Consider the following 20,485-nt stretch of genomic DNA (forward strand, 5'->3'; position numbering starts at 1 on the left):
CTCCCTCTTTCTCATCCCCACATTCACCCTTCTCTCTCTTCGCTTACTTTTCCCCTCACTCCTTTTTCTTCACCTCCTACCATTTCCATCTCTCCTTCTCACTTGTCCACTCCACTTTTTTCTCACTTGTTTTACCCTTCTGTTTTCCTTACACTCTCTTTCTCTCTCATTCCCTCACACTTCTCTCTTTGAGCCCTCCAGCGCTTTTCCAAAGGTTCCCATCTCTCTCACTTTTTTTAACAACTGCCATATGCCTCCGCACCCCACCTCCTGCCTCCCCATCATGACCCTCAGTGCCCATCTCTCGCATTCCCCATCCCTCTCATAAACACAGACATGCACTCTCTCCCTATCATGTCATATTTGGTGTGATCTGCAGAAGTACAATATGCCTGATAATACAAAAGAACCCAGTCATGCAAAAAGATTTCCGTACCAATCACAACAATGGCTCCTGACAGTGCAGCGCATTAATATTCTGAAGATAAAGGAGGTGTGCGAGGATACACGGTGAAAAGGGAATCGGATGCAGATGGAGCTTTGCAGCATGCATACCGAAAATAATTCAGTGTGTTACCCCCAAAAACCATATATTCTAGTCCTTAATTTGCTCTCTGAGGAATACCCGAAAGAACTAGATCAATAAATTAAGATAAAGAAGATGACATAGCAAAAATGAGTGGCCACGAGAAGCTGGCATTAAAATGTTCTTGGTTAAAAGCTTTTAACTAAGAACACTGAAAACTCATCGCTCACTAGTGAGCAAGCACATCAGTTCAAAGCCACATGATTCTTCTAAAGGGTGCTCAACACAGGCTTGACTGAGGGTGTTGAAGTAAATAAGGAAGTTCCAATTCAAAGCCTAGTTGGAAGAAAACTTATGTTAGATACTCCCATGCACCCAATCCCAGATTAACGTTCCTTTGAGCTCTGTTTGTTTCCTGCTAATTCTGAAATTTAGTATTGTATTTGTACATTTATTAGCACTAACAAGCAGGTATCTATGTCTTTACATTGCAGCCATCAAGGCTTCAGACGAAGATTGCAAAAATCAGACGGTGATGTCACAGTGGCTAGGTCCATCTCTTATATACAGTATGTTGCTGAAACACACAAAAATGCCACATTAAGTAATAACTCTCTGTGGGATTATCATTATGAACAACCCCTTTCATTTCCATTGCAAATAAAGAAATACTGATTGTAGCGCGATTGTCGGTGTGGGATGGCTCCCTTTGCATGAGATAAATCAAAGGAGTGGCTGGAATCAGTTTCTCACAAGCCATTTCTAATGACATGTTACAGTATGTAAAGATCCATTGTGCTGTTAATGTAAGTAAGGCATTAATGCAGAGGTGATTAAGGGAGAAAGGGAATAATTATCATTGGATATTATCTGCCATTACAAAAAAGATAACTGTAGGTGGTAGATTTTCAATGGTAGATTTGCTCTTTAATTTCCTGCATGCACCCCATTTTAAATGAAAGTTGCCGTTTTCTAAAGCTAATTACTGGGATGTGAAGCGTGGATTTATAGCATCTTAAAAAAGCTTGACAAGCCTTTCTCAGTTATACATGGTGTAAAGAGAGTTTATCTGGGTTTAAACTACCCCGCAACCTCGACAGTAGCCTGAGGGCAAGTAAATCCTTTCTTCCACCATCTCTGCTGTGCTAGCTGAAGGTATTCCCTCAGTAAACCAAAAACATAATCCAAAGTGAATACTCCTGAGTGGAGGCTACACAATCTGCAGAGAAAACACCCATGCAAAGGCTGAGGACTGAAAACACTGACTCATTTAAACATGTGCTCGTCGCCTTCTGATTTCCATATTACACAGTTACCACTTGTCAACATGAGTGTATGTGCTTGTGTCTGTGTGTTTAAAGAAGGAAATCTACAAGCGGAGAGTACTCAGAGTGAAGGAAAGATAGGAGAGTGTATGCAAGGGAGCTTGTATTCTCTCATTATGTGGGTTATGCTGCAGTGACAAATTTAGAGTGTGTCCTGATTTCCTTGAGTCACCGATCCCCAAGACGCCACCGGGAGACTCCGAGCACCCTGTCCACACACAGACTACGGTCACAAAGGGATGCGACCACATGCTCATGTCACACACACACACGCACAAACAGGCTGCAAAGATGACCTAACCTTCACCGCATGGCTAACCATTTCCTGTCAACACACACATAAACACAACCACTCTAAACCCCAAACATATAATTGACACACAGAGTCGGTTTCCTGAACATGGATCACACCACAGCTTGGCGTAAACCGTCAAGTCAGCGGCGCATCTTCATCTCCACTGGGAATGGGTTTCAGCTTGGTCTAGGATTAAACACAGCCCTAGTCAAAGTTTGGTAAGGGATTAGGATTAATCTGGGGCTGGGGACAACAGCTCCTTGCAGACACTGAGACACCAACCTCTGCTTGTCAAAGCACAGACAAAGCCAAAGGCGAGCGCACGCTGCCTTGCCGGGTGACTCACCAAAAGCATGGCCACAAGCCGCCATAGTGTGAATTACCACAGCAGTTTAGCCTGAGAGCACCTCTCGCACCATGCAGTGGTGTTTTAATAGCAAGGTAATGAACCGCCAATTTGAAAATCACTAAAAGGTTTTATGCGTGCAAAGATGTTTAGGACTATTTTTAGCAAGTGTGCTGCTTATACGTACTCCCTCTTAAATTGCCACACACTCTGCTGTTAGGCGGCGACTGTCAAAACTTGTTTTCACGTTTTAAATACATGTTTGCCTCACCTCAGTGGGACATGAGACAAAGCTGGAAGTGATGCCACGCAATACATAGCTCTGGCAAAAGCTTCACTGGTGGCATTCAGTCTCACTGAATTAGATGCTATTAAATAAAATGCCATTTGTATGGATTGTTATGCATCGATCTAATTATCTTTGTGTCTAGCCCCCTCCCCGTACCCCTCCAACAAAGTCCCCCTGCCTTCCTCTCCCTCGCTCCTTTCCAGCCAATCCAAGCTTCGGCTGGATCACCGACTTGCATCACCATAGCAACAGCTGACGTGTAAAGTAACTGCCCAAAAAAAAAGTTTTCTGTACAACTGCGTCTGTGAGCGTACCCGCGTATGTGCATCTGTGTGTCTGATGAAACCCTCCCTTGTGCTCGGTACACCCATTTTCTTAAAAAAAAAAACCTTTTTTCAATGACCTCATCCTCCCTCCACCTATTCAATTAATAGTCAGACGGCTACACTGGCCTCTCATTATTTCTCTCTTTCGGCTCTCACTCCCTCTCTCTTCACTGTTAATCAATCCCCTCCAAATTGATTCTGTTATCTCTCTAATTCCATATCGCCGCTGTGTGTGGCCGATGTGTTGGTGTTATGGAGGGGCTGCTGAAAATGAGATGCAGGAACAGGAGAACAAAGAGACGGCGAGGTCCACAGACGCTGAGCTGTGAAGTGTGATGGAGGATGACATCATTGTTTCAGTACAAAGTTGCAGCCATAGGAGTCGCACTGACTCGCCCTCTCACTATTTGCTGTAAATGACATACATGTAGCTGTTGGTCTGTCAGTCTATACATGCTCTGTGTGTTCATATTTAAGTCCCAAACCTACTAAACACAGAAGCTGTTGGTTCTTTGTTCCTGAAAAGCTGGATTGGGGATACGACGATTTAATGCCATACAGCACTATGCATTAGAGATGTATACATACACAAACTATGTAGCCTATATACAGTTTTGTATATACTTCATACCTGATAAATAGCAACAATTATTAATTAAATTAAACAAATATACTTATTATATTTTCTTTTAATTTTCTCTACGTTAAGTCAAATAGATGTCTGAAAATTGTGACATCAGAATCCCATCCCCAAGCCTATGGTGGCATCTTTGAAATTACTTGTTTTTGTTTTTGTATTTCAATCAACAACAGGGAAGCACCTGTTGTGTATTTTTGGACCAGCACCAATGTTTGCAATACCAGTGTTTTTATTTATTTTGTTTTGTTATTACCTATCCCACCCATCCCCACCTAATCTTGTGCCTCTGAAATATAATAACTGTTTTTAAGTCCTCCCTGTGACAGACTGGCAACCTGTACAGGGTGTACCCTGCCTCTCTCCCTATGACAGCTGGAATAGGCTCCAGCCTCCCTGTGACCCTGGAATTGGATAAGTGGAAGAAGATGGATGGATGGATGGATGGATGGATGGATGGATGGATGGATGGATGGATGGATGGGTTTTTTTTAAGTCTTTTTTTTGGGGTTCTTCATCAACCCTTTTTTCAAAGGTTTTGCTAACACAAAATGTATGTGATCCAGCAGATAAACATCTCGTAGTCTAAAGCACTTTGAGTCATCAGTAAGCCAACAATATTGCTATATAAATGCTGGTCTATTCCATTTCTACATTTCCAGTGAAGGGGTATATACACCAAAGCATTTTTTTTGCGAGCTTCAGCTCTTCTGAAAATGCCCAACTAGCGAGAGCTTTGGAGGCACATTCATGGAAGTAATGTATCCCAAGTACCTGACTCGGGCTGACTGCTGCTTACCTAGAAGACCCATGGCAATCCAAACATTGTTTCTCATATGAATCTTTGATGCTTGCATGGATACTCAGAGAGCAGTTGTATTAACATTTCCTCCAGTGTTATTCAGCTCTGTTACAAATAGGATGCAACGTTTGGTTGGTATAAAATTTGTCCCGCCCTCCTCCACTGTGATTGGACACCTGGGAAACAAGTGAGTCACAAGCCAAGTGTTCTATCCAAAAGTGAATATTTTTTCCTCGACCCGACAAAAGATATTCAGCTCACAGTGCTGAGCGCAAAAGAGGCTCAGATTTTTTTCTACTAATGGAAACGGTATACTAGCGGTCTGCTTTCATGAAAACTCAACTTCAAGTGGAATGCCGGAAATTGCTGATTAGCACCATAAACTGAGGCCTCGGTTCTTTTTTGTTGAGCTGAGCTAGATACTCTGACATCACCAATATGACTAGCGTATGCAGTGTTGTGGAGACCTGGCACTGTATGGCGGATGTTAAGTACCATGGAACAGAACACCAGTTGCACAGGCACCAGTGTGGCATTTCACACACACACCTATCTGCAGTCACCTGTTGTGGGATTAATATTGTCAGATTGGCAAATTTGGCAAAAACATATCACCCAAACCTAGTACAAAAATCTGATTCAGTCTACCATCAATCCAAACCCTGATGGTTAGGCAGATGAATGCCGTCATTTTTGCATTTTTGCCTGACAAAAGTCAAGTCAAGTCAAAGTTTATTACTATAGCCCATTTTTAACAACCTCTGTTGACCAAAGTGCTGTACAGGCATTTTGGGGTTGTTTAAAAACAATTAAAACAACCCTTCCCTTCCACTATCAATTCATGTAAATTAATTGAAAAAAAATTAATTTGATGACAAATCAGCCAAACCTTTTTTAGCACTAACTCAAGTGTCTGGCTGTGGGAACTCTACCACCTGTGCCTGCCTTCTTTCAACAACATGGCCGCCTGGCAGGATGGCCATAATAACTGATCACCATGGTGACGGCGCTATAGGAACAAGCAAGTCACATAGATGGAGAGAGAGGCAGCGAGTGAAAGGAGGCGACCCGCGGCGCCTGCTGACACCATGTCAGTCAAACACAAAGGTGGGGACGGAGCACAGGGAAGATTAGGGCAGAGGGGAGAAAAAACAGAAAGACTCAGGGACTCCTTCCTTTGTTTGCCGCATTGTCTGCCTGCTCACTCCTTTCCTCTGTCATCTTACCTAGCCGTCCTCCCCCTTACGTGCAGTTAGCGACCCCTCTCTTTCTTCCTCTCTTTTGTGGTCATGCCCCGTGCTCATTCCCTATTCACTTTCTTTTGTCTGGCAGGCATCTTACTTAGAAATTATTACTCCTTCTCCCCTCCACCTTCCACCTTGTTCCCGTCTTGGTCTGAGTTTCTATCCTCACACACATCTCTTTCTTCTTCTGGAAGCAGGTTTATTTGGAAATAGCAGTGAGGGAAAATTATTCCTCAGGCTTTGTTTGCCCATTTTGCTACAACTGTGTGCACGTGCTCCTGCGAAGGTGTGCACAGTGATTTTCTTTGAATGTTTGCGCAGGCAAAGTGTGTGCCACCCTTCCATTCTCCGGGGCTCCTCTCATACATTTCACATCTGAAGAGCTTTATTTGTACCAAACCTCTGTTACAGACATTGTTACCATGGCTACAGCCCAGTGAGGACCACTGACACAATGATAGACACAGTGGCCATGGCAACCCCATGATCACTGGTGGGTAATATGATAATTCACGGATGAGGCTTCTGACACATTACGGCCACATGAATATGCTCAATCGCTGGAAAGCCGGCCTGTCGCTGGTAATCCACGAGCCTTTGTGCGGCCAGCGTGCCGAGCGACTGACAAAAGATACTCTGCTGTAACCAAGGGTGAGCAGAACTAACAATAGCTGTCCTCTGGATAAGCTGGAACAAGAGGATACATACATATCAAGCTGCTATTCTGCAGAAATGCACTGTGCAGCTTGCAGCACATGGGTCGCCACTGGCACAATCAATATCATAATGAACTTATGATTCCCAGCAGTATATCCCCATTGACTATGGTTAGCAACCCCATTCCTAAAGCCACACTGCCTCCAAAAACCTTCATGATTGAGCAGGCAAGCTTTCAGCAGGTCCCTCAATCCACTGCATGTTACACTATGGTGCAGAGACAGAATCCAGCAACACTATTTTACAAGCAGCATCCCATCGATAACTCACCCCTTCCAAGGTCTGCTTTAATTCAATCCAGAGCAATCTAATTTTATTGGTATGTACTGTAGCCTCTTGCAATGTCATCTGTCAGTAAAACCATCTCATAAAAGCTGGGGGCCTTGACCTGCTAGAGTGTAGTAATATTCATACCCCCCCCCCCCCCCCCACACACACACACACACACACGCACCAATATCACCTCCAGTGCTTTTTGTCTCTTTGAGAAGAAAGCATCTTTGTTAACAGCTGATACCAAAAAAGGCTAGAAAGCATGGAATGAGGACAATAAGAAATACAGACAAAAATACTTTCACAATAGCAAAAATCAGATTTTTTTAAGTGATTGGTCGATATTGTAGCTTACTACATGGGCCAAAAGTAAGCCCATATTTGTGTTAGGCAACATGTTGCAACACAGACAGAACTCAAAAACTTGTGAAATAAACTTAAATTAAAAAAAAAAAAACTCTTGCCCCACCAAAAAAAAAAAAAATTGGTGGCCAGCTCAGCCGATAGCAATATGTTCATCCAAATTCTTGTCTAAATATGTGTGCAGCTGCAGTTTACATGTTGATTACTCACCTAGTCAGATTTTCAAAGTGACAAGCACTGAATCAGTAAAATAAAATGTCAAATATAATGCAAAAGCATCCAAAAGCCATTGCTGGTTTGTCTATTTTTTTTTTTGTCAACAGGTATATTCCCCTTGCTGTAATCCACTTGTATTTTTGGTCAGAGAATCAGAGAAAATGATTTAATGACACAGTGACATTTTATACAGTAGTGTGTTTCACCTTTTTTCCAAGAGTTTGGGAAAGACCCTTTCCAATTTTATCATGTTATCAGTTGTGAAAGAACTTGACTGGTCTGCACAGAACCCTTCACTCAGCTGTAGCCGCTACCTTTGGGATAAACTGGAAGATCGCCTAACGTCAGTTGATCCCAACCTTGGGATCAAATCGCGAAAAGTCTTGTGGAAAGATTTCCCTAAAGGACGGGAGTTATACTATGTTATTGTTCAAGGTCCACATACTTTTGGCTGTACTGTGTATCTTCCCATCAACTTGTGATGACTTGCCAAAATGTAAATTGGGTTAATCTGCTTCTAAGAACGTGGGTACACTGGGTTATGGTAAATTTAGCCTTGAGGGTATAGCATTAAGTTGGCAGTTGCAGTCTGACAAAATAATGCATGTGCAGAACATTGTTTTAAGGACTGGACTCCAAAGCCATTGATGATTATTATAACTAATAGAAGGCTCGCTCATTATTTGCAGTCCGCAACAATTTAGCCTGCAGGCTGTTATATTCCATGACAAGAGGACAGTGAGCGTCGCGGTGCTGTGGTAACCGATTTAGTTAGACGGCTGACCCTAATGCTGTTATCATAAAGGAAAGATGGATGGAACGAGTCAAATCTCTCTGTCTCGCTCTCTCTCTCTCAGCCCCTGTCCCTGCTGAGGAGCAGAAACTGGGAGAGCAGAGAAATGAAGTGACATCATCAGCGTCAGCCACATTCCTGCAGAGGGAGGGGGCGAGGAGGAGGAGGAGGAGGGGGAAAGAGGGAAGAAGAGGAGGAGGAGGAGGCGAATGTCCCAAAACTTTTGAGGTTACAGGACCCACCTCCACCACCCCCCCCCTCCCCGACACCCAACAATACAGACATACTAACACACTCTCTCTTGCTCTATATGTGTGCCTGTGTATGCACATGTTTTCTAGCATACATTGCTATGTGTGATAAAGTACATGGGCTCCTCTTCCTCATCATGTGCTCCCTGTTTTAATTCATGTGCTTCTCCTCCTGTCCCCTCCCCCACTGCCTCCCCCGACTCATATACTCTTCCCCGCCGCTGCCCCCCCCCCGTCTCTTTCTCTCTCCACCGACCAGAGGAATGCAAGAACCACATCTGGAACTTATTAGAGAGCAAGAGAGAGAAAGGGGTAGATGGAAAGAGAAGAAGTAATGGTGGTGGTGGTGGAGGTGGGGAGGGGAGGGGAGGGGAGGGGAGTCAAACAGAAAAAAACAAAGTCCAGGAGGGGACAGATTAAGAGAAAGAATGAACTTTGGTAAGCAGAAAAGGGATCACGCTGGGATAGAAAGTCAAAGAAGAGCAAAAAGAAAGTTAACAGCGACACCAACTAATGGCAATTAACCTCAGCAGGGACAGAGCAGGGGAAGCGCTCGGCTGGCACCTCAGATGTGGGTTCAATCACTCGTGATTCCAGCGCAAATGTAGCCTTTGAACCAGATTCGACCATATTCTGTGTGAATGAGCAGCTTCACTGTCCCCACTGAGGGAGCAGTCAAGCCTGAGTAATAGTCCCATTCTCTATGCCGCTGGCCTCCCAACCACTCCTCCTCCTTCGTCCTCGTCCCTCTCTCCTCACTCCTGGCTTGCTTTTCTTTTCATCCGCCACAACCTCGTCCCACACTACAATACTGCCCCCACCACCCACCCACCTCTAAAACAAACAAAAAAAAAAGTGTAATCACTCTTGATCCTGCTTCACCCACCTGCCCACGGGGACGACCCCCTCTTTGTCCCCCTTCTTGTCTTCCACAAGCTTTTTTGGGTTTTTTTTTTTTTTTTTTTGGTGTAACCCCTCCATCACTCCAAATTGTTTCTCGCTACAGAATGTGGCTGTGCAGTTTTGGAAAATAACAAGGCCAATAGACTCAGTCAGATGTGATAAAGTGTTCCTCTCTTGCTTGGGGGACTCTGCATAAAGAAACATTTTTAAGGGGAAGTTTTTTTTTTTCTTTTTTCTTTTTATAACTTGTATGCCGCCGGCCTGTCAAACACAATCAGATTATGAGGCCTTTAAATCCTGGGGCTTCACTTGAAGAACATGTACGTGTATAGTTGCTGAGGATGCTCACAGGAAACGTGCCCACTTTTGACTGACTTCATCTCGAACCACAAGTTTGACAGCGAATTATCCAACTAAATACTTCTGTGAGGTTTTTACTGGATCATCCGAAAGCAGGCGAGCGTGTTTCTTCTCCCAAGCACCACTTGAAAAAACATAATAGGACACTCGTGTCCAGAGGAATGCCCTTAAACAAACATATCAACTGAGAGAAGCAATCAACATGTCACACATTGACAAACACCCGCAGGGACAAAGATGCCAAGAATTTCTTGATTGAATGGAACCCAATGGGGAACAACAGGCATACGTGTACATTATATTACAGCTGGTTCAGTGATTGCTTTCAGTGGCTAATGTCAATTAGAGATGCTTTTTTGGTAAATAGGCTTCATTGGAATCGCATAAAAACCATGACCTCAATTCGCATATTAACGGTAGGATGCAGCAGAGCTATAGCGCTGCTCACTGGGATCAAAATTAAAAACAGACTTCTGCCTCGCTACATACAGTCTGTCACTCCGGATCTACACTCTGAGCCAGAAAGGGTTCAGTATAGGACTGCAAAAACGGTTTGTTAGCCTGGCAGTGAGTTCTCAAAAGCATCATACCGCTATAAATAGTTGTGTAAGTGGTAATCCACTTGGAGGACAAGTTTCTGTAGGTGGCACTTCTATTCTTCATCAGTTGCTAGTACTGCTTATTTTTTTTTAATCTCTCATAGCCATTATCTGAATAGAAACAAATTCATGCCTGAATCAGAGATGGAAAAATCTATGAATTTATTCAAAAGGAAATGCCTATTACTGGCAAGAATGTATGTAATACTGTAAATCAGCAGTTTTAACAGAGTGTTTTAGTACCACACTGGATTCTTTATGAGCCTTTCCTAATTCTTCATTTTTATTTGAGCTATTACAGCCCACTTTGAGTCATTAACATATAGTAGTTGAACCGCGGCTTCTCTGATCAAACAACCCCTGAGGAACCCTTCTTTCTCTTGGTGTAAAACCCCCTCTGAATGTGTCTGACTCTTCCAACATGTGAATATTTTCTTAGCTGAGGACAACACAGGAATCCGTCTGAGGTCTATGATTCACAGCCCGGCTGTGTGATTCAGGGCTGAAGAGTACAGTACGGGTAGCAGATGCAGCAGCAGCAGCAGCTCATGGCCTGGATGTGCACAAAAGGACAGAGGCTGACAAATGGTACACCTGCACTGGAGCCTTTGTCCGAGTCAGCATTTCAGGCCCAGGGTCTGGCTGTAGGTGCAGTGCCGCAAGTCCAGCCTCAGGGCTTGAACGCTCATTAGTAAGTTAAAGGAGTGAGTTTGCAATGATTGATTATGCAGTAACATTTAACAGCAGCATTAATGGCAGTGCTTGCTTAGGACTTATTACTAGACTGGTATGTGGATACAAAGCTGGGATAATGAATCAATCACTCCTGCTGCTAGTACAGACAAACTGATGTGGGCCTTGCTTGCATTGACTTTAAATACCTCAGAACATTCTGATATATTCCAAAGCTTTAATTAGCTGCTCCACTAACAACCATCCAATCATTAACACTAGTAGGCAATTATATGTGTGCAAATTGCAGGCTATGAAATACTGTTTTACTCATCTAATGAAAAGATAAGAGTCTAGGATCAAAAGCAAAAAAAAAAAAATCCTCCCAAACCAAACCAAAAGCAACTGTTATCTCTTTTGAGGTGATATCAGTTCCAGCTCTTTCTGGATTATGTCAGCTCTTCTTCTGTTTTTGTAGCCCAATGCCAAAAAATCTCAGGGCAAAATTTGAGACCTTAGAAAGACAGCCTCATGTACGCTCCTACTAATCACGTCTCAGGGAAAGCCTTTAGAGAGCAGATATGTCTGTGTTTGAGAGAGCAACATGGAGTAATAATGGATTATACAGTTGTAACAGACAATGGGATGCAGGGCTTCACACATGTAAAACAGGCAAGTGTGTCTCATGCACATTCAGTCATGTGGACTGAATGGTTCATGAGGGGATAAATGGGAACGACATGTGACAGTAGCAAGGGGTCAGGATGGAGGGGAGGGGGATCGGTTGTGGTGTTGCAATGGTTAGCAAAATATGTCGATGAAGCGGAACCTGCTCCTTACTACATGAAGATTCTTGCGTGCTTATGTGAACCCTCATCAACACTCACTGGGTGGATGCTGAGCAGAAGCAAAAAAAAAACCAAAAAAAAAACAAGTGTGATACAAAGCCTGGCAGACATGGTGACATCATCCTTTTCTATACCTTCCCTTCCTCCAAACACGCCCCCTACCTATGATGAAGTGGTCGCCTGGCCGGCCAGCAGCCAGCTATGCATACTCCCCGTTATCCAAGATAGACAATGATGGGGGGGTATGGAAGGTTTGCTGAGGCTGTGTGATCACAAAGACACACAGATATGCCTCAATCAAACAGGTAGCTCAGAGAAATTATCCTCTCCTCATCCTCCTTCAGCCTCCTGTTTCCTAGCAACTCGGCTACAGCTGTGATTATCATAAGCCAATAGCCTACCTGGCACCCCACAGGTACTGGGAGGTGGGGGAGTGGGGAGGTGGGGGGCGTCGGTGGCAGATGCAGAGCTGCTGCTGCTTAAATGCACAAAGGATGCCAAAGTAGAGGGTGAAAATGGATCAGGCGCACAGGTAGAGCAGGAGAGAGGTGTGTAAGAGAGAGATGGGGAGAGAAGGCTGCCTTTCACTACAGAGGATCACTACGGGAGATGGTAGCAGAGCTCTCATTGACGGTCAAGCCATTCAGAGGCGATAGCAGCGTGGAAGTGCTGCTGGCATGTAGAGCAGCGCTGGTCAATCACTGTCATTCCCGTCACGTCCTCAGCGCCTCACCACAACCCGTCTGAATAACGGCGCTGGGAGTTTGTCATACGCAAAAGGTCATTTAGGCCGGTGAACGCGCGGCACCAGTCACGTTCAAGTTAGATGCACGCACGCACACAGTCGACCCTGTGTTTGCACGCCAGAGGCGCGCGACAATAATCCTTAAAAAAAAAAAAAGAAAAAGTGGCGATCCCTTGCTGCGGTGCGGGCACGCAGTCACACTCGCGCGTGCTCCGCGTGCTCATACGCAGCTACACGTGCACGCACACAAGGTGATCTATTGCTGCGGTTCATCTAGGAATTAAATCATTTCATACCCCTCTTTATTTTCTCCACACACACACGCAATGAAAACTAACGAGAGGCTCAGTGTGTTTTAAGCCTCCGTTGATGTACACAATATATTAGTTATTCAACCTTCAAAAGAGAGTAAATGCAGTCTTACCAGTTTGAAAACTCAGCACCAAACTCAGGAGCAGCAGCCTCTGCATGGTTCAGCCGACCAATAAGTCCGTTATTGGCTCAAACCTCCGTGCGGACAGCATCAAAAAGCGGGAGTTTACAGACTTTAACGATAATTATACAAGGAACAATAATCCTCCGGCGTTGTCCCTCCTCGTCTGCCCCCTTACTAGGCTTGAACTAGCTTGGGTTTTACAACATTTCACTGCTTTTTTTCTTTACCGCTCTCCTCCGCTGTTCAGCGACAGTCCGTTTTCTACTACACTCCGGGGGCGTTAAGCGAGCGGCGATGGCATGCTACACTTCCGGTAGGAGCCTTCAAAAATAAAACAAAACTCGACGAAGCCGGTTTTAAGTAGGGAACTTGCTTCCTAAACATTTGACTCAGAAGCACTATAGGAATGATCAGAAAAGCCAGCTGTCCTCATTGAAACATTTGCATGCTTGTTAGGGTTTCTGTAAGTTTACTTTTTAAAATTTGTATTACTTTTAGTTTTTAGGAAATTCTGACTAAATTTGAAAGCTCATTTCAAATAATAGACCTGTAAAAACATTTTTAAAAAACTCAAATGTGCTCATCTTAACGATTTCTGAAAAATAAAACAAGCTAAAATAAAATACAATAAAAATAAAAGTTTACCCAGCGTGACCACGCGCTATTTCCGGTGTTGTCGTAACCGTAATCTGTCCGACTTGACGTCATATTCTCATTAGCGGCACATTCCTCTCTCTATCACGTCAGCAGCGCAACGTACTGCCCCCTTTCCTCTCCCTCTGGATCTTTAACAGGCCAACACCGTTAAAAAAATAAATAAATAAACCAGCTTAGAGAGGCATAATCATTTTGACACATTTGCTGTAGCCGGAACTGCTTGTTTTCTGCTGCTTACTGTGTGGCATTAGGTAATGACATAAGGTGTAACTCTAAAATTATGAATATCTACACATAAAGGTCAAGCTGAGGTCAGCTGTTTGAACAGACAGTTATCACACTAGTCTGAATACAGACGGCTTGGATTAATAAACTGATGTTATAGCCAAATTCCATAACACTGAAATCTGTAGGCTGTAGCCTGGATCGTGCATTATGCGTTTTGCTATGAGCAAAAGAAAAGCACTCTGCAGTTAAAATATATGAGGAGATACTAGAAGTGCGGGGTTATAGCAAGAGGATATTACATATTATAGCAATAGAAATCTGCACAGACATCATTACTCGCTGGAATAATACACTCTGTGCAATGATGTCACTGTGATGACCAAACAGACCGTGTCCTTATTCCTGTCACATCATGTAGGCGACAGATTTTGGTGACGGATTCCCGTGACAGGCCTACTGTAGCTGTCACAGCTCAGTAGGTCTCCACAGTGAGCTGGTTCCTCCCGACTCACTAGAGGCGGCGTGGCTTTACGCTGATGCTGGAGCGCCCCCTTGCGTTCTCGACCCAGAGCGACCCTGCGTGGTCTCTGAGCTCAACCAGAACAAGTGTCCCAAAAATATCTGCGCGTGCAGGCACACGCTGAAACATTTCACCTGGACCGTTAGCGGCGGGGTGCAATAATGGTAAAATATGTGAATCATTAGAATCCGAGATACTCGGCTTTTTATTATAATAATAATAAAATGCACCTACATTCTGGCTGTCAAAAAAACTTTGAGGTGCTATAAATACACTGCACAGGCTACAATCGAAAGTCTAAATGTTTTACTTATTTATTTATGATCGTGGTTGCTTCTTTTCTGAAGCTTCATCGCAGTACTAGATCTCCGATTGTTATTTTGGAGATGGGTGACTGAAATTGATCAAACTGTCACTGAAGTTTTTGAACACAAAATGTACTAAAAATTGATGCTCAAAATCCAAGGATGTATAGCCTATATAATCGTTTGCATTGGTTTATATCTTCCTAAAAAGGAGAAATAAAGATGAAAGCAGTATAAAAGGCACCGGAATTTGAAAGCGGGATAAGTAAAGTAACGTGCAGCCTTAAGATAAGGGAGAACATAAACAAATCCTATTAGGATATCAGTATAGAATACACATTTGAACATTCCTGCATTAAATTTGTACATGAGGTTATATTTGTGTTGTGTTCTGATGTGCTCTTTCACATCAGCCTTCTGAGCTCGCAGTTACGGTTTGCTCTAATAGGACGATAATCTGCAATCAAAACATCATCTGCACCTCCTACTGATAAAAAAATAACCGCAGGTCTGCCGTGTGGCACACAGAGTGACTCATCTCTGCCGGGACTCGAACCCGGAGCCTCTGGATTAGAAGTCCAGCGCGCTATTCCATTGCGCCACAGAGACTGCGCCAGGATTACACCCGCCTGGCAAGGTTTACATACTTCACATCCTCTCACACTGCCATTCTGTATCCTTGCAGCATCAGGACCACTCTGAGCCGACATGTTGGCTGTGCCATCACTGGCCACGAGGGGGCGCTGTTGCTGCGTCAGGCAGGCTGGTTTTCAAGCGGAAATGTGGCGCGGGCGTGTGAAAAATAAAAGCTACCGCGACTCCAGTTAATGATTTAATGCGTATCCGTAACTAGGGCTTTAAGTTTGAAATTGCACCACCAGGACGCTGATTTTATTCAGGGTACCTTGGCGCTGGCTAAAAAAAAAAAAGCCGATACAGAGCCAAAATGGTTCCTGTGGGAGTAAAATAAGCAAATGTTATATTTATTAAGGTGAGTGTCGATAAGTTAACAGAGTTAATAACGAAAACGATTAAATGCTTTTCTTAAGCGCCACATAAATAAAACGTATGTTTCTGCGGACGGTGTTTAATAGTCAAAATAAAATAGCTTTCTAATATTAAGCAGTTTGTGTGGTGTTTCATATTTATGTATGCCCCACCGTCACGAACTGGCGTTTTTATTTCGTATCTTTCTGTGATGATGGTGCAGACTCAGTAAAGGGACTAGCATTACACCAAGATTGCATCAGAAACAAGCCGTACAAGTCGCTAGTAACCACCACATTGTGACATCTCAATTCATCTCATGTCATCTACACTGTAGTTGTGAAATGTCAGTGACATGGATGCAGAAAAGACCCCGTTTTTTTGTTTGTTTGTTTTTTTGCCCCGTATGGGTAGCTGGGGAGCCATTTGTCCTGCAAACAATACAAATGAAATCCACCCCAAACTAATGCAACTGATGCAGATCCACAGGACAGAAGACCGAGAGTCCACAAGCACAGACATGTCCCTCAGCTTGAAAATAAGTACTGATATTTAGATTTCAGTTCATTGCCCTTAGTTGGCTTTTTGGAGCGCCTTCACACTGAATCACGTGGGTACGTGCTTAGGGGAGTTTGAAAGATTGCCCGAAAATTACCAGAAGCTGGCAATTTCACAGAAAACATAAGGAAGGCCATTTATAGAAAAGCAACTTGGGTTTCTCCACGAAAAGTCACATATTTATCTATTTAAAGCAGATTTCACAACTTCCTTGTTTTACTGAAGAAATACTCGTTCTTCTGGAGTTTCACTGTGCTTTTACTACTAAGGGGACCTGAAACTTCTGACAAAGCAGTGGACTTACTTCCAGCAGCATACACAGAGCTGCCTTTGTGCCTCGGTTTTGATTTCTGTTCAATCAGTCAAGATGATTAGCGGAATTTGATCTGCGTTTACTCGGTTTGCTTAAGAATCTCTGGTGTTGCTTAAATTTTGACGCCATCACAATACCCGCAACTACAAGATTTGCAGAAGTGGATTTGAGAAACCGTTTGGTATGAAATTCAGTATTGTGAAATTCTGACTACTGATCATACTGCTGATAATACTCATACAAAAAAAATAATAATATAAGACGTACTATGAGAATTGATCAAGACAAAGTGAAACATGTTTTTCCTACAAGCTACAAATGTAGAATTTTGACTTATTCGGACTTTTTTGCTTCTCCATACACCCTGATTGCATCACAACACCATACTATGCACCTGTATCAGTCTTGCACTGTAGTTCAGTCAGACAACTCACATTTGGAAATGCTTAGAGGCAGAATGCAGTCAGAGTTGGCATCCAATCTGGGATTTCATTCCTTCCTGCAAATGTGAGGTCAGGTGTATAGAAATTGGAAAGTGATGAATAAACATGCTCCCAAAGCCTACAGGTGAACGCTGGGGTAGTGAAGGGGTTCAAACAGCAGGAAGTGATGCACACCAACAGCTGTATGTTTAGAGGGAAATTTTACAGGTTAAATACAGTTTCTATGTGAATTAAGGACAGTGAGTACAGAATATTGGTGAGTGTGACTGCCTGAAGCATTTTGCAGGCTTGCATTTTGTATTATTTCAGGGGAGGGTTTATGATTTTTAAAGGCAAAACAGGAACTAAACATATAATCTCTGAATGGACCATCTCTGATCAGCCGTTCTGGAACTGAAAATTCAGAGAAGCTGATCTAAGAGTTAATCCATTCAGATTTATTTTAGCTATTTTCAAACTCAGAGTTTGTTGAACATGCTTGCCACATTTGTAAGGAAAAGGCATTTGTGGGTTGCACCCATTGCAAATCTTCTCTGCCAATGCCAAACAGCTTATTCTGCAATCGACTCTCGTTTTGAGCTTCTGGTACCCCGGGTGCTGACAGTCAGGCTTGTCATCATTGGAGGTAATCTCAAGTGCCTCACAGATTCTGCAACCAGTGACAATCTCACATCTTCACAGTCTGGGACCAAACTCTATCCTCCAAGATGACAACGCACTTTCCTTACAAATGCGGCACTATTAAAGGGGAAATAAACAGGCTTTCCAACAGTATAAGATTTAATACCAAGAAACACTGTTACAACACAAAGAAATAACACAAATGTCCTTTTTTTTTTGCTAGGATTGTATAAATGTACAGTTTTTAAAAACACTTAAAAGAAAATATGATAATAAACACATGGAGAAAATACATCTGTTCACTTTCTTGCTGAGACTTAGAGCTATCTACATGCTACACAATTAAAGTTGCACATTTCAGGCTTTTGCACTGACTAAAGAAATGACATAAGCATGTTAATGAGTACATTTAAAAGCCAGTGTGAGGATTTTGGGAGCTTTAAATAGGTGATTGTAAGCGGTTTCTTTATTTTAAATCTTTGCACTAAGCTAAGCAGCTGCTGGCTCCAGGTGCTACATGAAATCACAAGCAAACAAACGCGTTTTCTGGAATTTCAACATGAGTGAAACTGACAGTTTTTTAAAACATGAAATCTCACATGTAAAACTATTTTTAATCAAAGGAAGTAGAATAAAGTAGGTTAAAAAACTAAAGATGAGTAGCATTCGGCATTAATCACCATAAGAATTTCATCCAAACATTCAAACCGTATCACCACATCACGAGTCACAGAGAGAGTGGACCCTTTGGCCTCCTGTCCACATTTTATACAGAACAATCCTCCAGGCTCTACAGACATCTCAAAGCTCCAAAAATGAGAGAAATCAGTGGAGAAGTTGAACCATAACTTGGACCTTGAGCGTCACTGAGGTGGGGTGGGAAAATCGGACAAAGTGTTCAACATTTCCTGACTGGCACGACAACTCAGGGGCGAATATAAGCAGCGTTAATGTTCTCTGATGAAAGCAGCAAAACAAAAACAACAAAAAGAAGCTTTCCGAGGCAGTTTTATCTCTGAGGTTACTCACTGGAAATCACAGAGGCCTTAAAAGAAAATACACCTTGATATTGTTTTGATTAAGGCTGATACTTTCTGCTTTGGTCCTGCTGAAATAATCTGGTGCTGCTGAAAGCTAAATCATCAGACTCTTCTGATAAAAACCTCAGAATTTCCGTCCTCCAAGAGTGAGGCATTTCCCTGACCATTGTCCCTGAACATACCAAACAATGAGACTGATGATTCATAAGGATGTGTAGCTCTAACCTTTGGCTCTCTCAAAGCCATATTTTTTTTTTCTTTCTGCTTCTTTTGTTTTGTTTTCTTACTGTAATAGGCAACTGTGTCATACATTCACTACAACCTCTAATTTCAGTCTTAAGACATAAAGGTAATAAAAGGATATGTCTTTGTTTCTTATGTGCGGCACACAAGCCAGCTATAAAATAACGCCAGTTAATGCAGTTATTGTGTTGTTTAACTTTACATGACAGAAACAGTGCCCACTACACAACTAATCAGTAAGTGTGCCATATTAATACCTCACCGCAAAACTCATATATTTACAAATATAAAGAAAAAACATTAAGACATCATTGGGACTACAGGTGGGAGACGTACAGTGCTGTGAAAAAGTGTGAAATATTGGTCACAGTTTCATGTTTCAGGGAGAAAACTTGGAACAGTGGTGAACCTTCGCAGGAGAGGCCGCAGCGCACTGACAACTCATCCAGGAGTTCACAGAAGAACCCAGAACAACAACTAAAGAACCGCAGGCCTCACTCGCCTCAGTTAAGCTCAGAGTTCATGAGTCAACAATAAGAAAGAGACTGGGCAAAAAGGCCACCCATGGGAGAGCTCCGAGGAGAAAGGCGCTGCTGGCCAAAAAAAGCACAAAGGCTCGTCTAAGATTTGCCAAGAAACATAACATATGGTGATTCCCGAGATTTTTGGGAAAAATATTCTGTGGACTGATGAGACAAAAGCTAAGCTTTTTGGAAGGTCTGAGCTCCGTTACATCTGACATAAAGCGAACGCAGCATTTCATAAAAAGAACATCACACCTCGAGTTAAACATGGTGGTGACAGCGCGATGGTCTGAGGCTGCTTTTTTGCTCTTTACGAGAAAAACCTGAAGGAGAATGTCTGACCATCAGTTTGTGCCCTGAAGCTCAAGGGCACTTCAGATATGCAGCAGGACATTGGACCAAAACACAGCGGCAATTCTACCTCTTAGTAGGTCAAGAGAACCGAAATGGAGTAGCCGGGTTAAAGTCCAGACATAAATCCAACTGAGATGCTTTGGCATGACCTTAAATGGGCCCTTCATGCCCGAAAACCCCCCATTGTGGCTGAATTAAAACTATTCTGCAAAGAAGAGTGGGCCAAAATTCTTCCGCAGTGATATGAATGACTCACTGCAAATGTTTACAAACACTCGATGCGACTCCATGCCCAGCTCATGGCCGTCCATTACCACTGTCTGTTGATAAGGTTGCAGTCGTCCTTATTGCATCTCTGGCAGCAGCAGCGGGGTCCAGAGGAGTCTCACCAGTGCAATACAGGCCTTATTCAACGCAGTCTATCAAACTGTCATCTTGTACTAAAATGGATGTCATTGGATGCTTGATTGTGTAACTGACAGCATTTCCAAAAAAGGGAACCACTTCAGTGTGTAAACAAAACATGATAAGGAATCAAAATGATACTGGAGTATTGATGTGAATATGAAATTAACTTAAAAAGCTAGTATATTTGGTATGTCACTCGATAAGGATGTCATACAATGTAACATTTCACAGCACATAAGCCTCATGAAGTTAGATTTTAGCTGTACTGCACACTGAGTGATAAAGCAGCAGCAGCTTCCACCGTTTTTTTTTTGTTTT

At 42.9% G+C, this 20,485-nt stretch overlaps 2 protein-coding genes and 1 non-coding gene across 5 annotated transcripts in view; all 3 read right to left on the bottom strand.

Moving 5' to 3' along the window:
• kirrel1a (kirre like nephrin family adhesion molecule 1a) overlaps positions 1-13,241 on the bottom strand; it is a 29,547-nt gene extending 16,306 nt beyond the window's left edge. For all 3 annotated transcript variants that reach the window (XM_030722667.1, XM_030722666.1, XM_030722665.1), the window contains exon 1: positions 12,955-13,241. In XM_030722667.1, the coding sequence (XP_030578527.1) occupies positions 12,955-13,000 (46 nt within the window). In that variant the 5' untranslated portion in view covers positions 13,001-13,241. The remainder of the gene's footprint in view (positions 1-12,954) is intronic.
• A 1,970-nt stretch (positions 13,242-15,211) lies between these two features.
• trnar-ucu (transfer RNA arginine (anticodon UCU)) lies at positions 15,212-15,285 on the bottom strand. Its single transcript has one exon. It is a non-coding gene; the product is annotated as a tRNA-Arg (tRNA).
• A 3,611-nt stretch (positions 15,286-18,896) lies between these two features.
• LOC115775118 (uncharacterized) overlaps positions 18,897-20,485 on the bottom strand; it is a 13,059-nt gene continuing 11,470 nt past the window's right edge. Inside the window, exon 10 of the mRNA XM_030722626.1 lies at positions 18,897-20,485. This exon is cut by the window's right edge and continues 139 nt beyond it. The gene's annotated coding sequence lies outside the window, so the exon portion shown is untranslated.

This window comes from Archocentrus centrarchus (assembly GCF_007364275.1).
Source record: "Archocentrus centrarchus isolate MPI-CPG fArcCen1 chromosome 18 unlocalized genomic scaffold, fArcCen1 scaffold_23_ctg1, whole genome shotgun sequence".
In the NCBI taxonomy this organism is placed as follows: domain Eukaryota; kingdom Metazoa; phylum Chordata; class Actinopteri; order Cichliformes; family Cichlidae; genus Archocentrus; species Archocentrus centrarchus.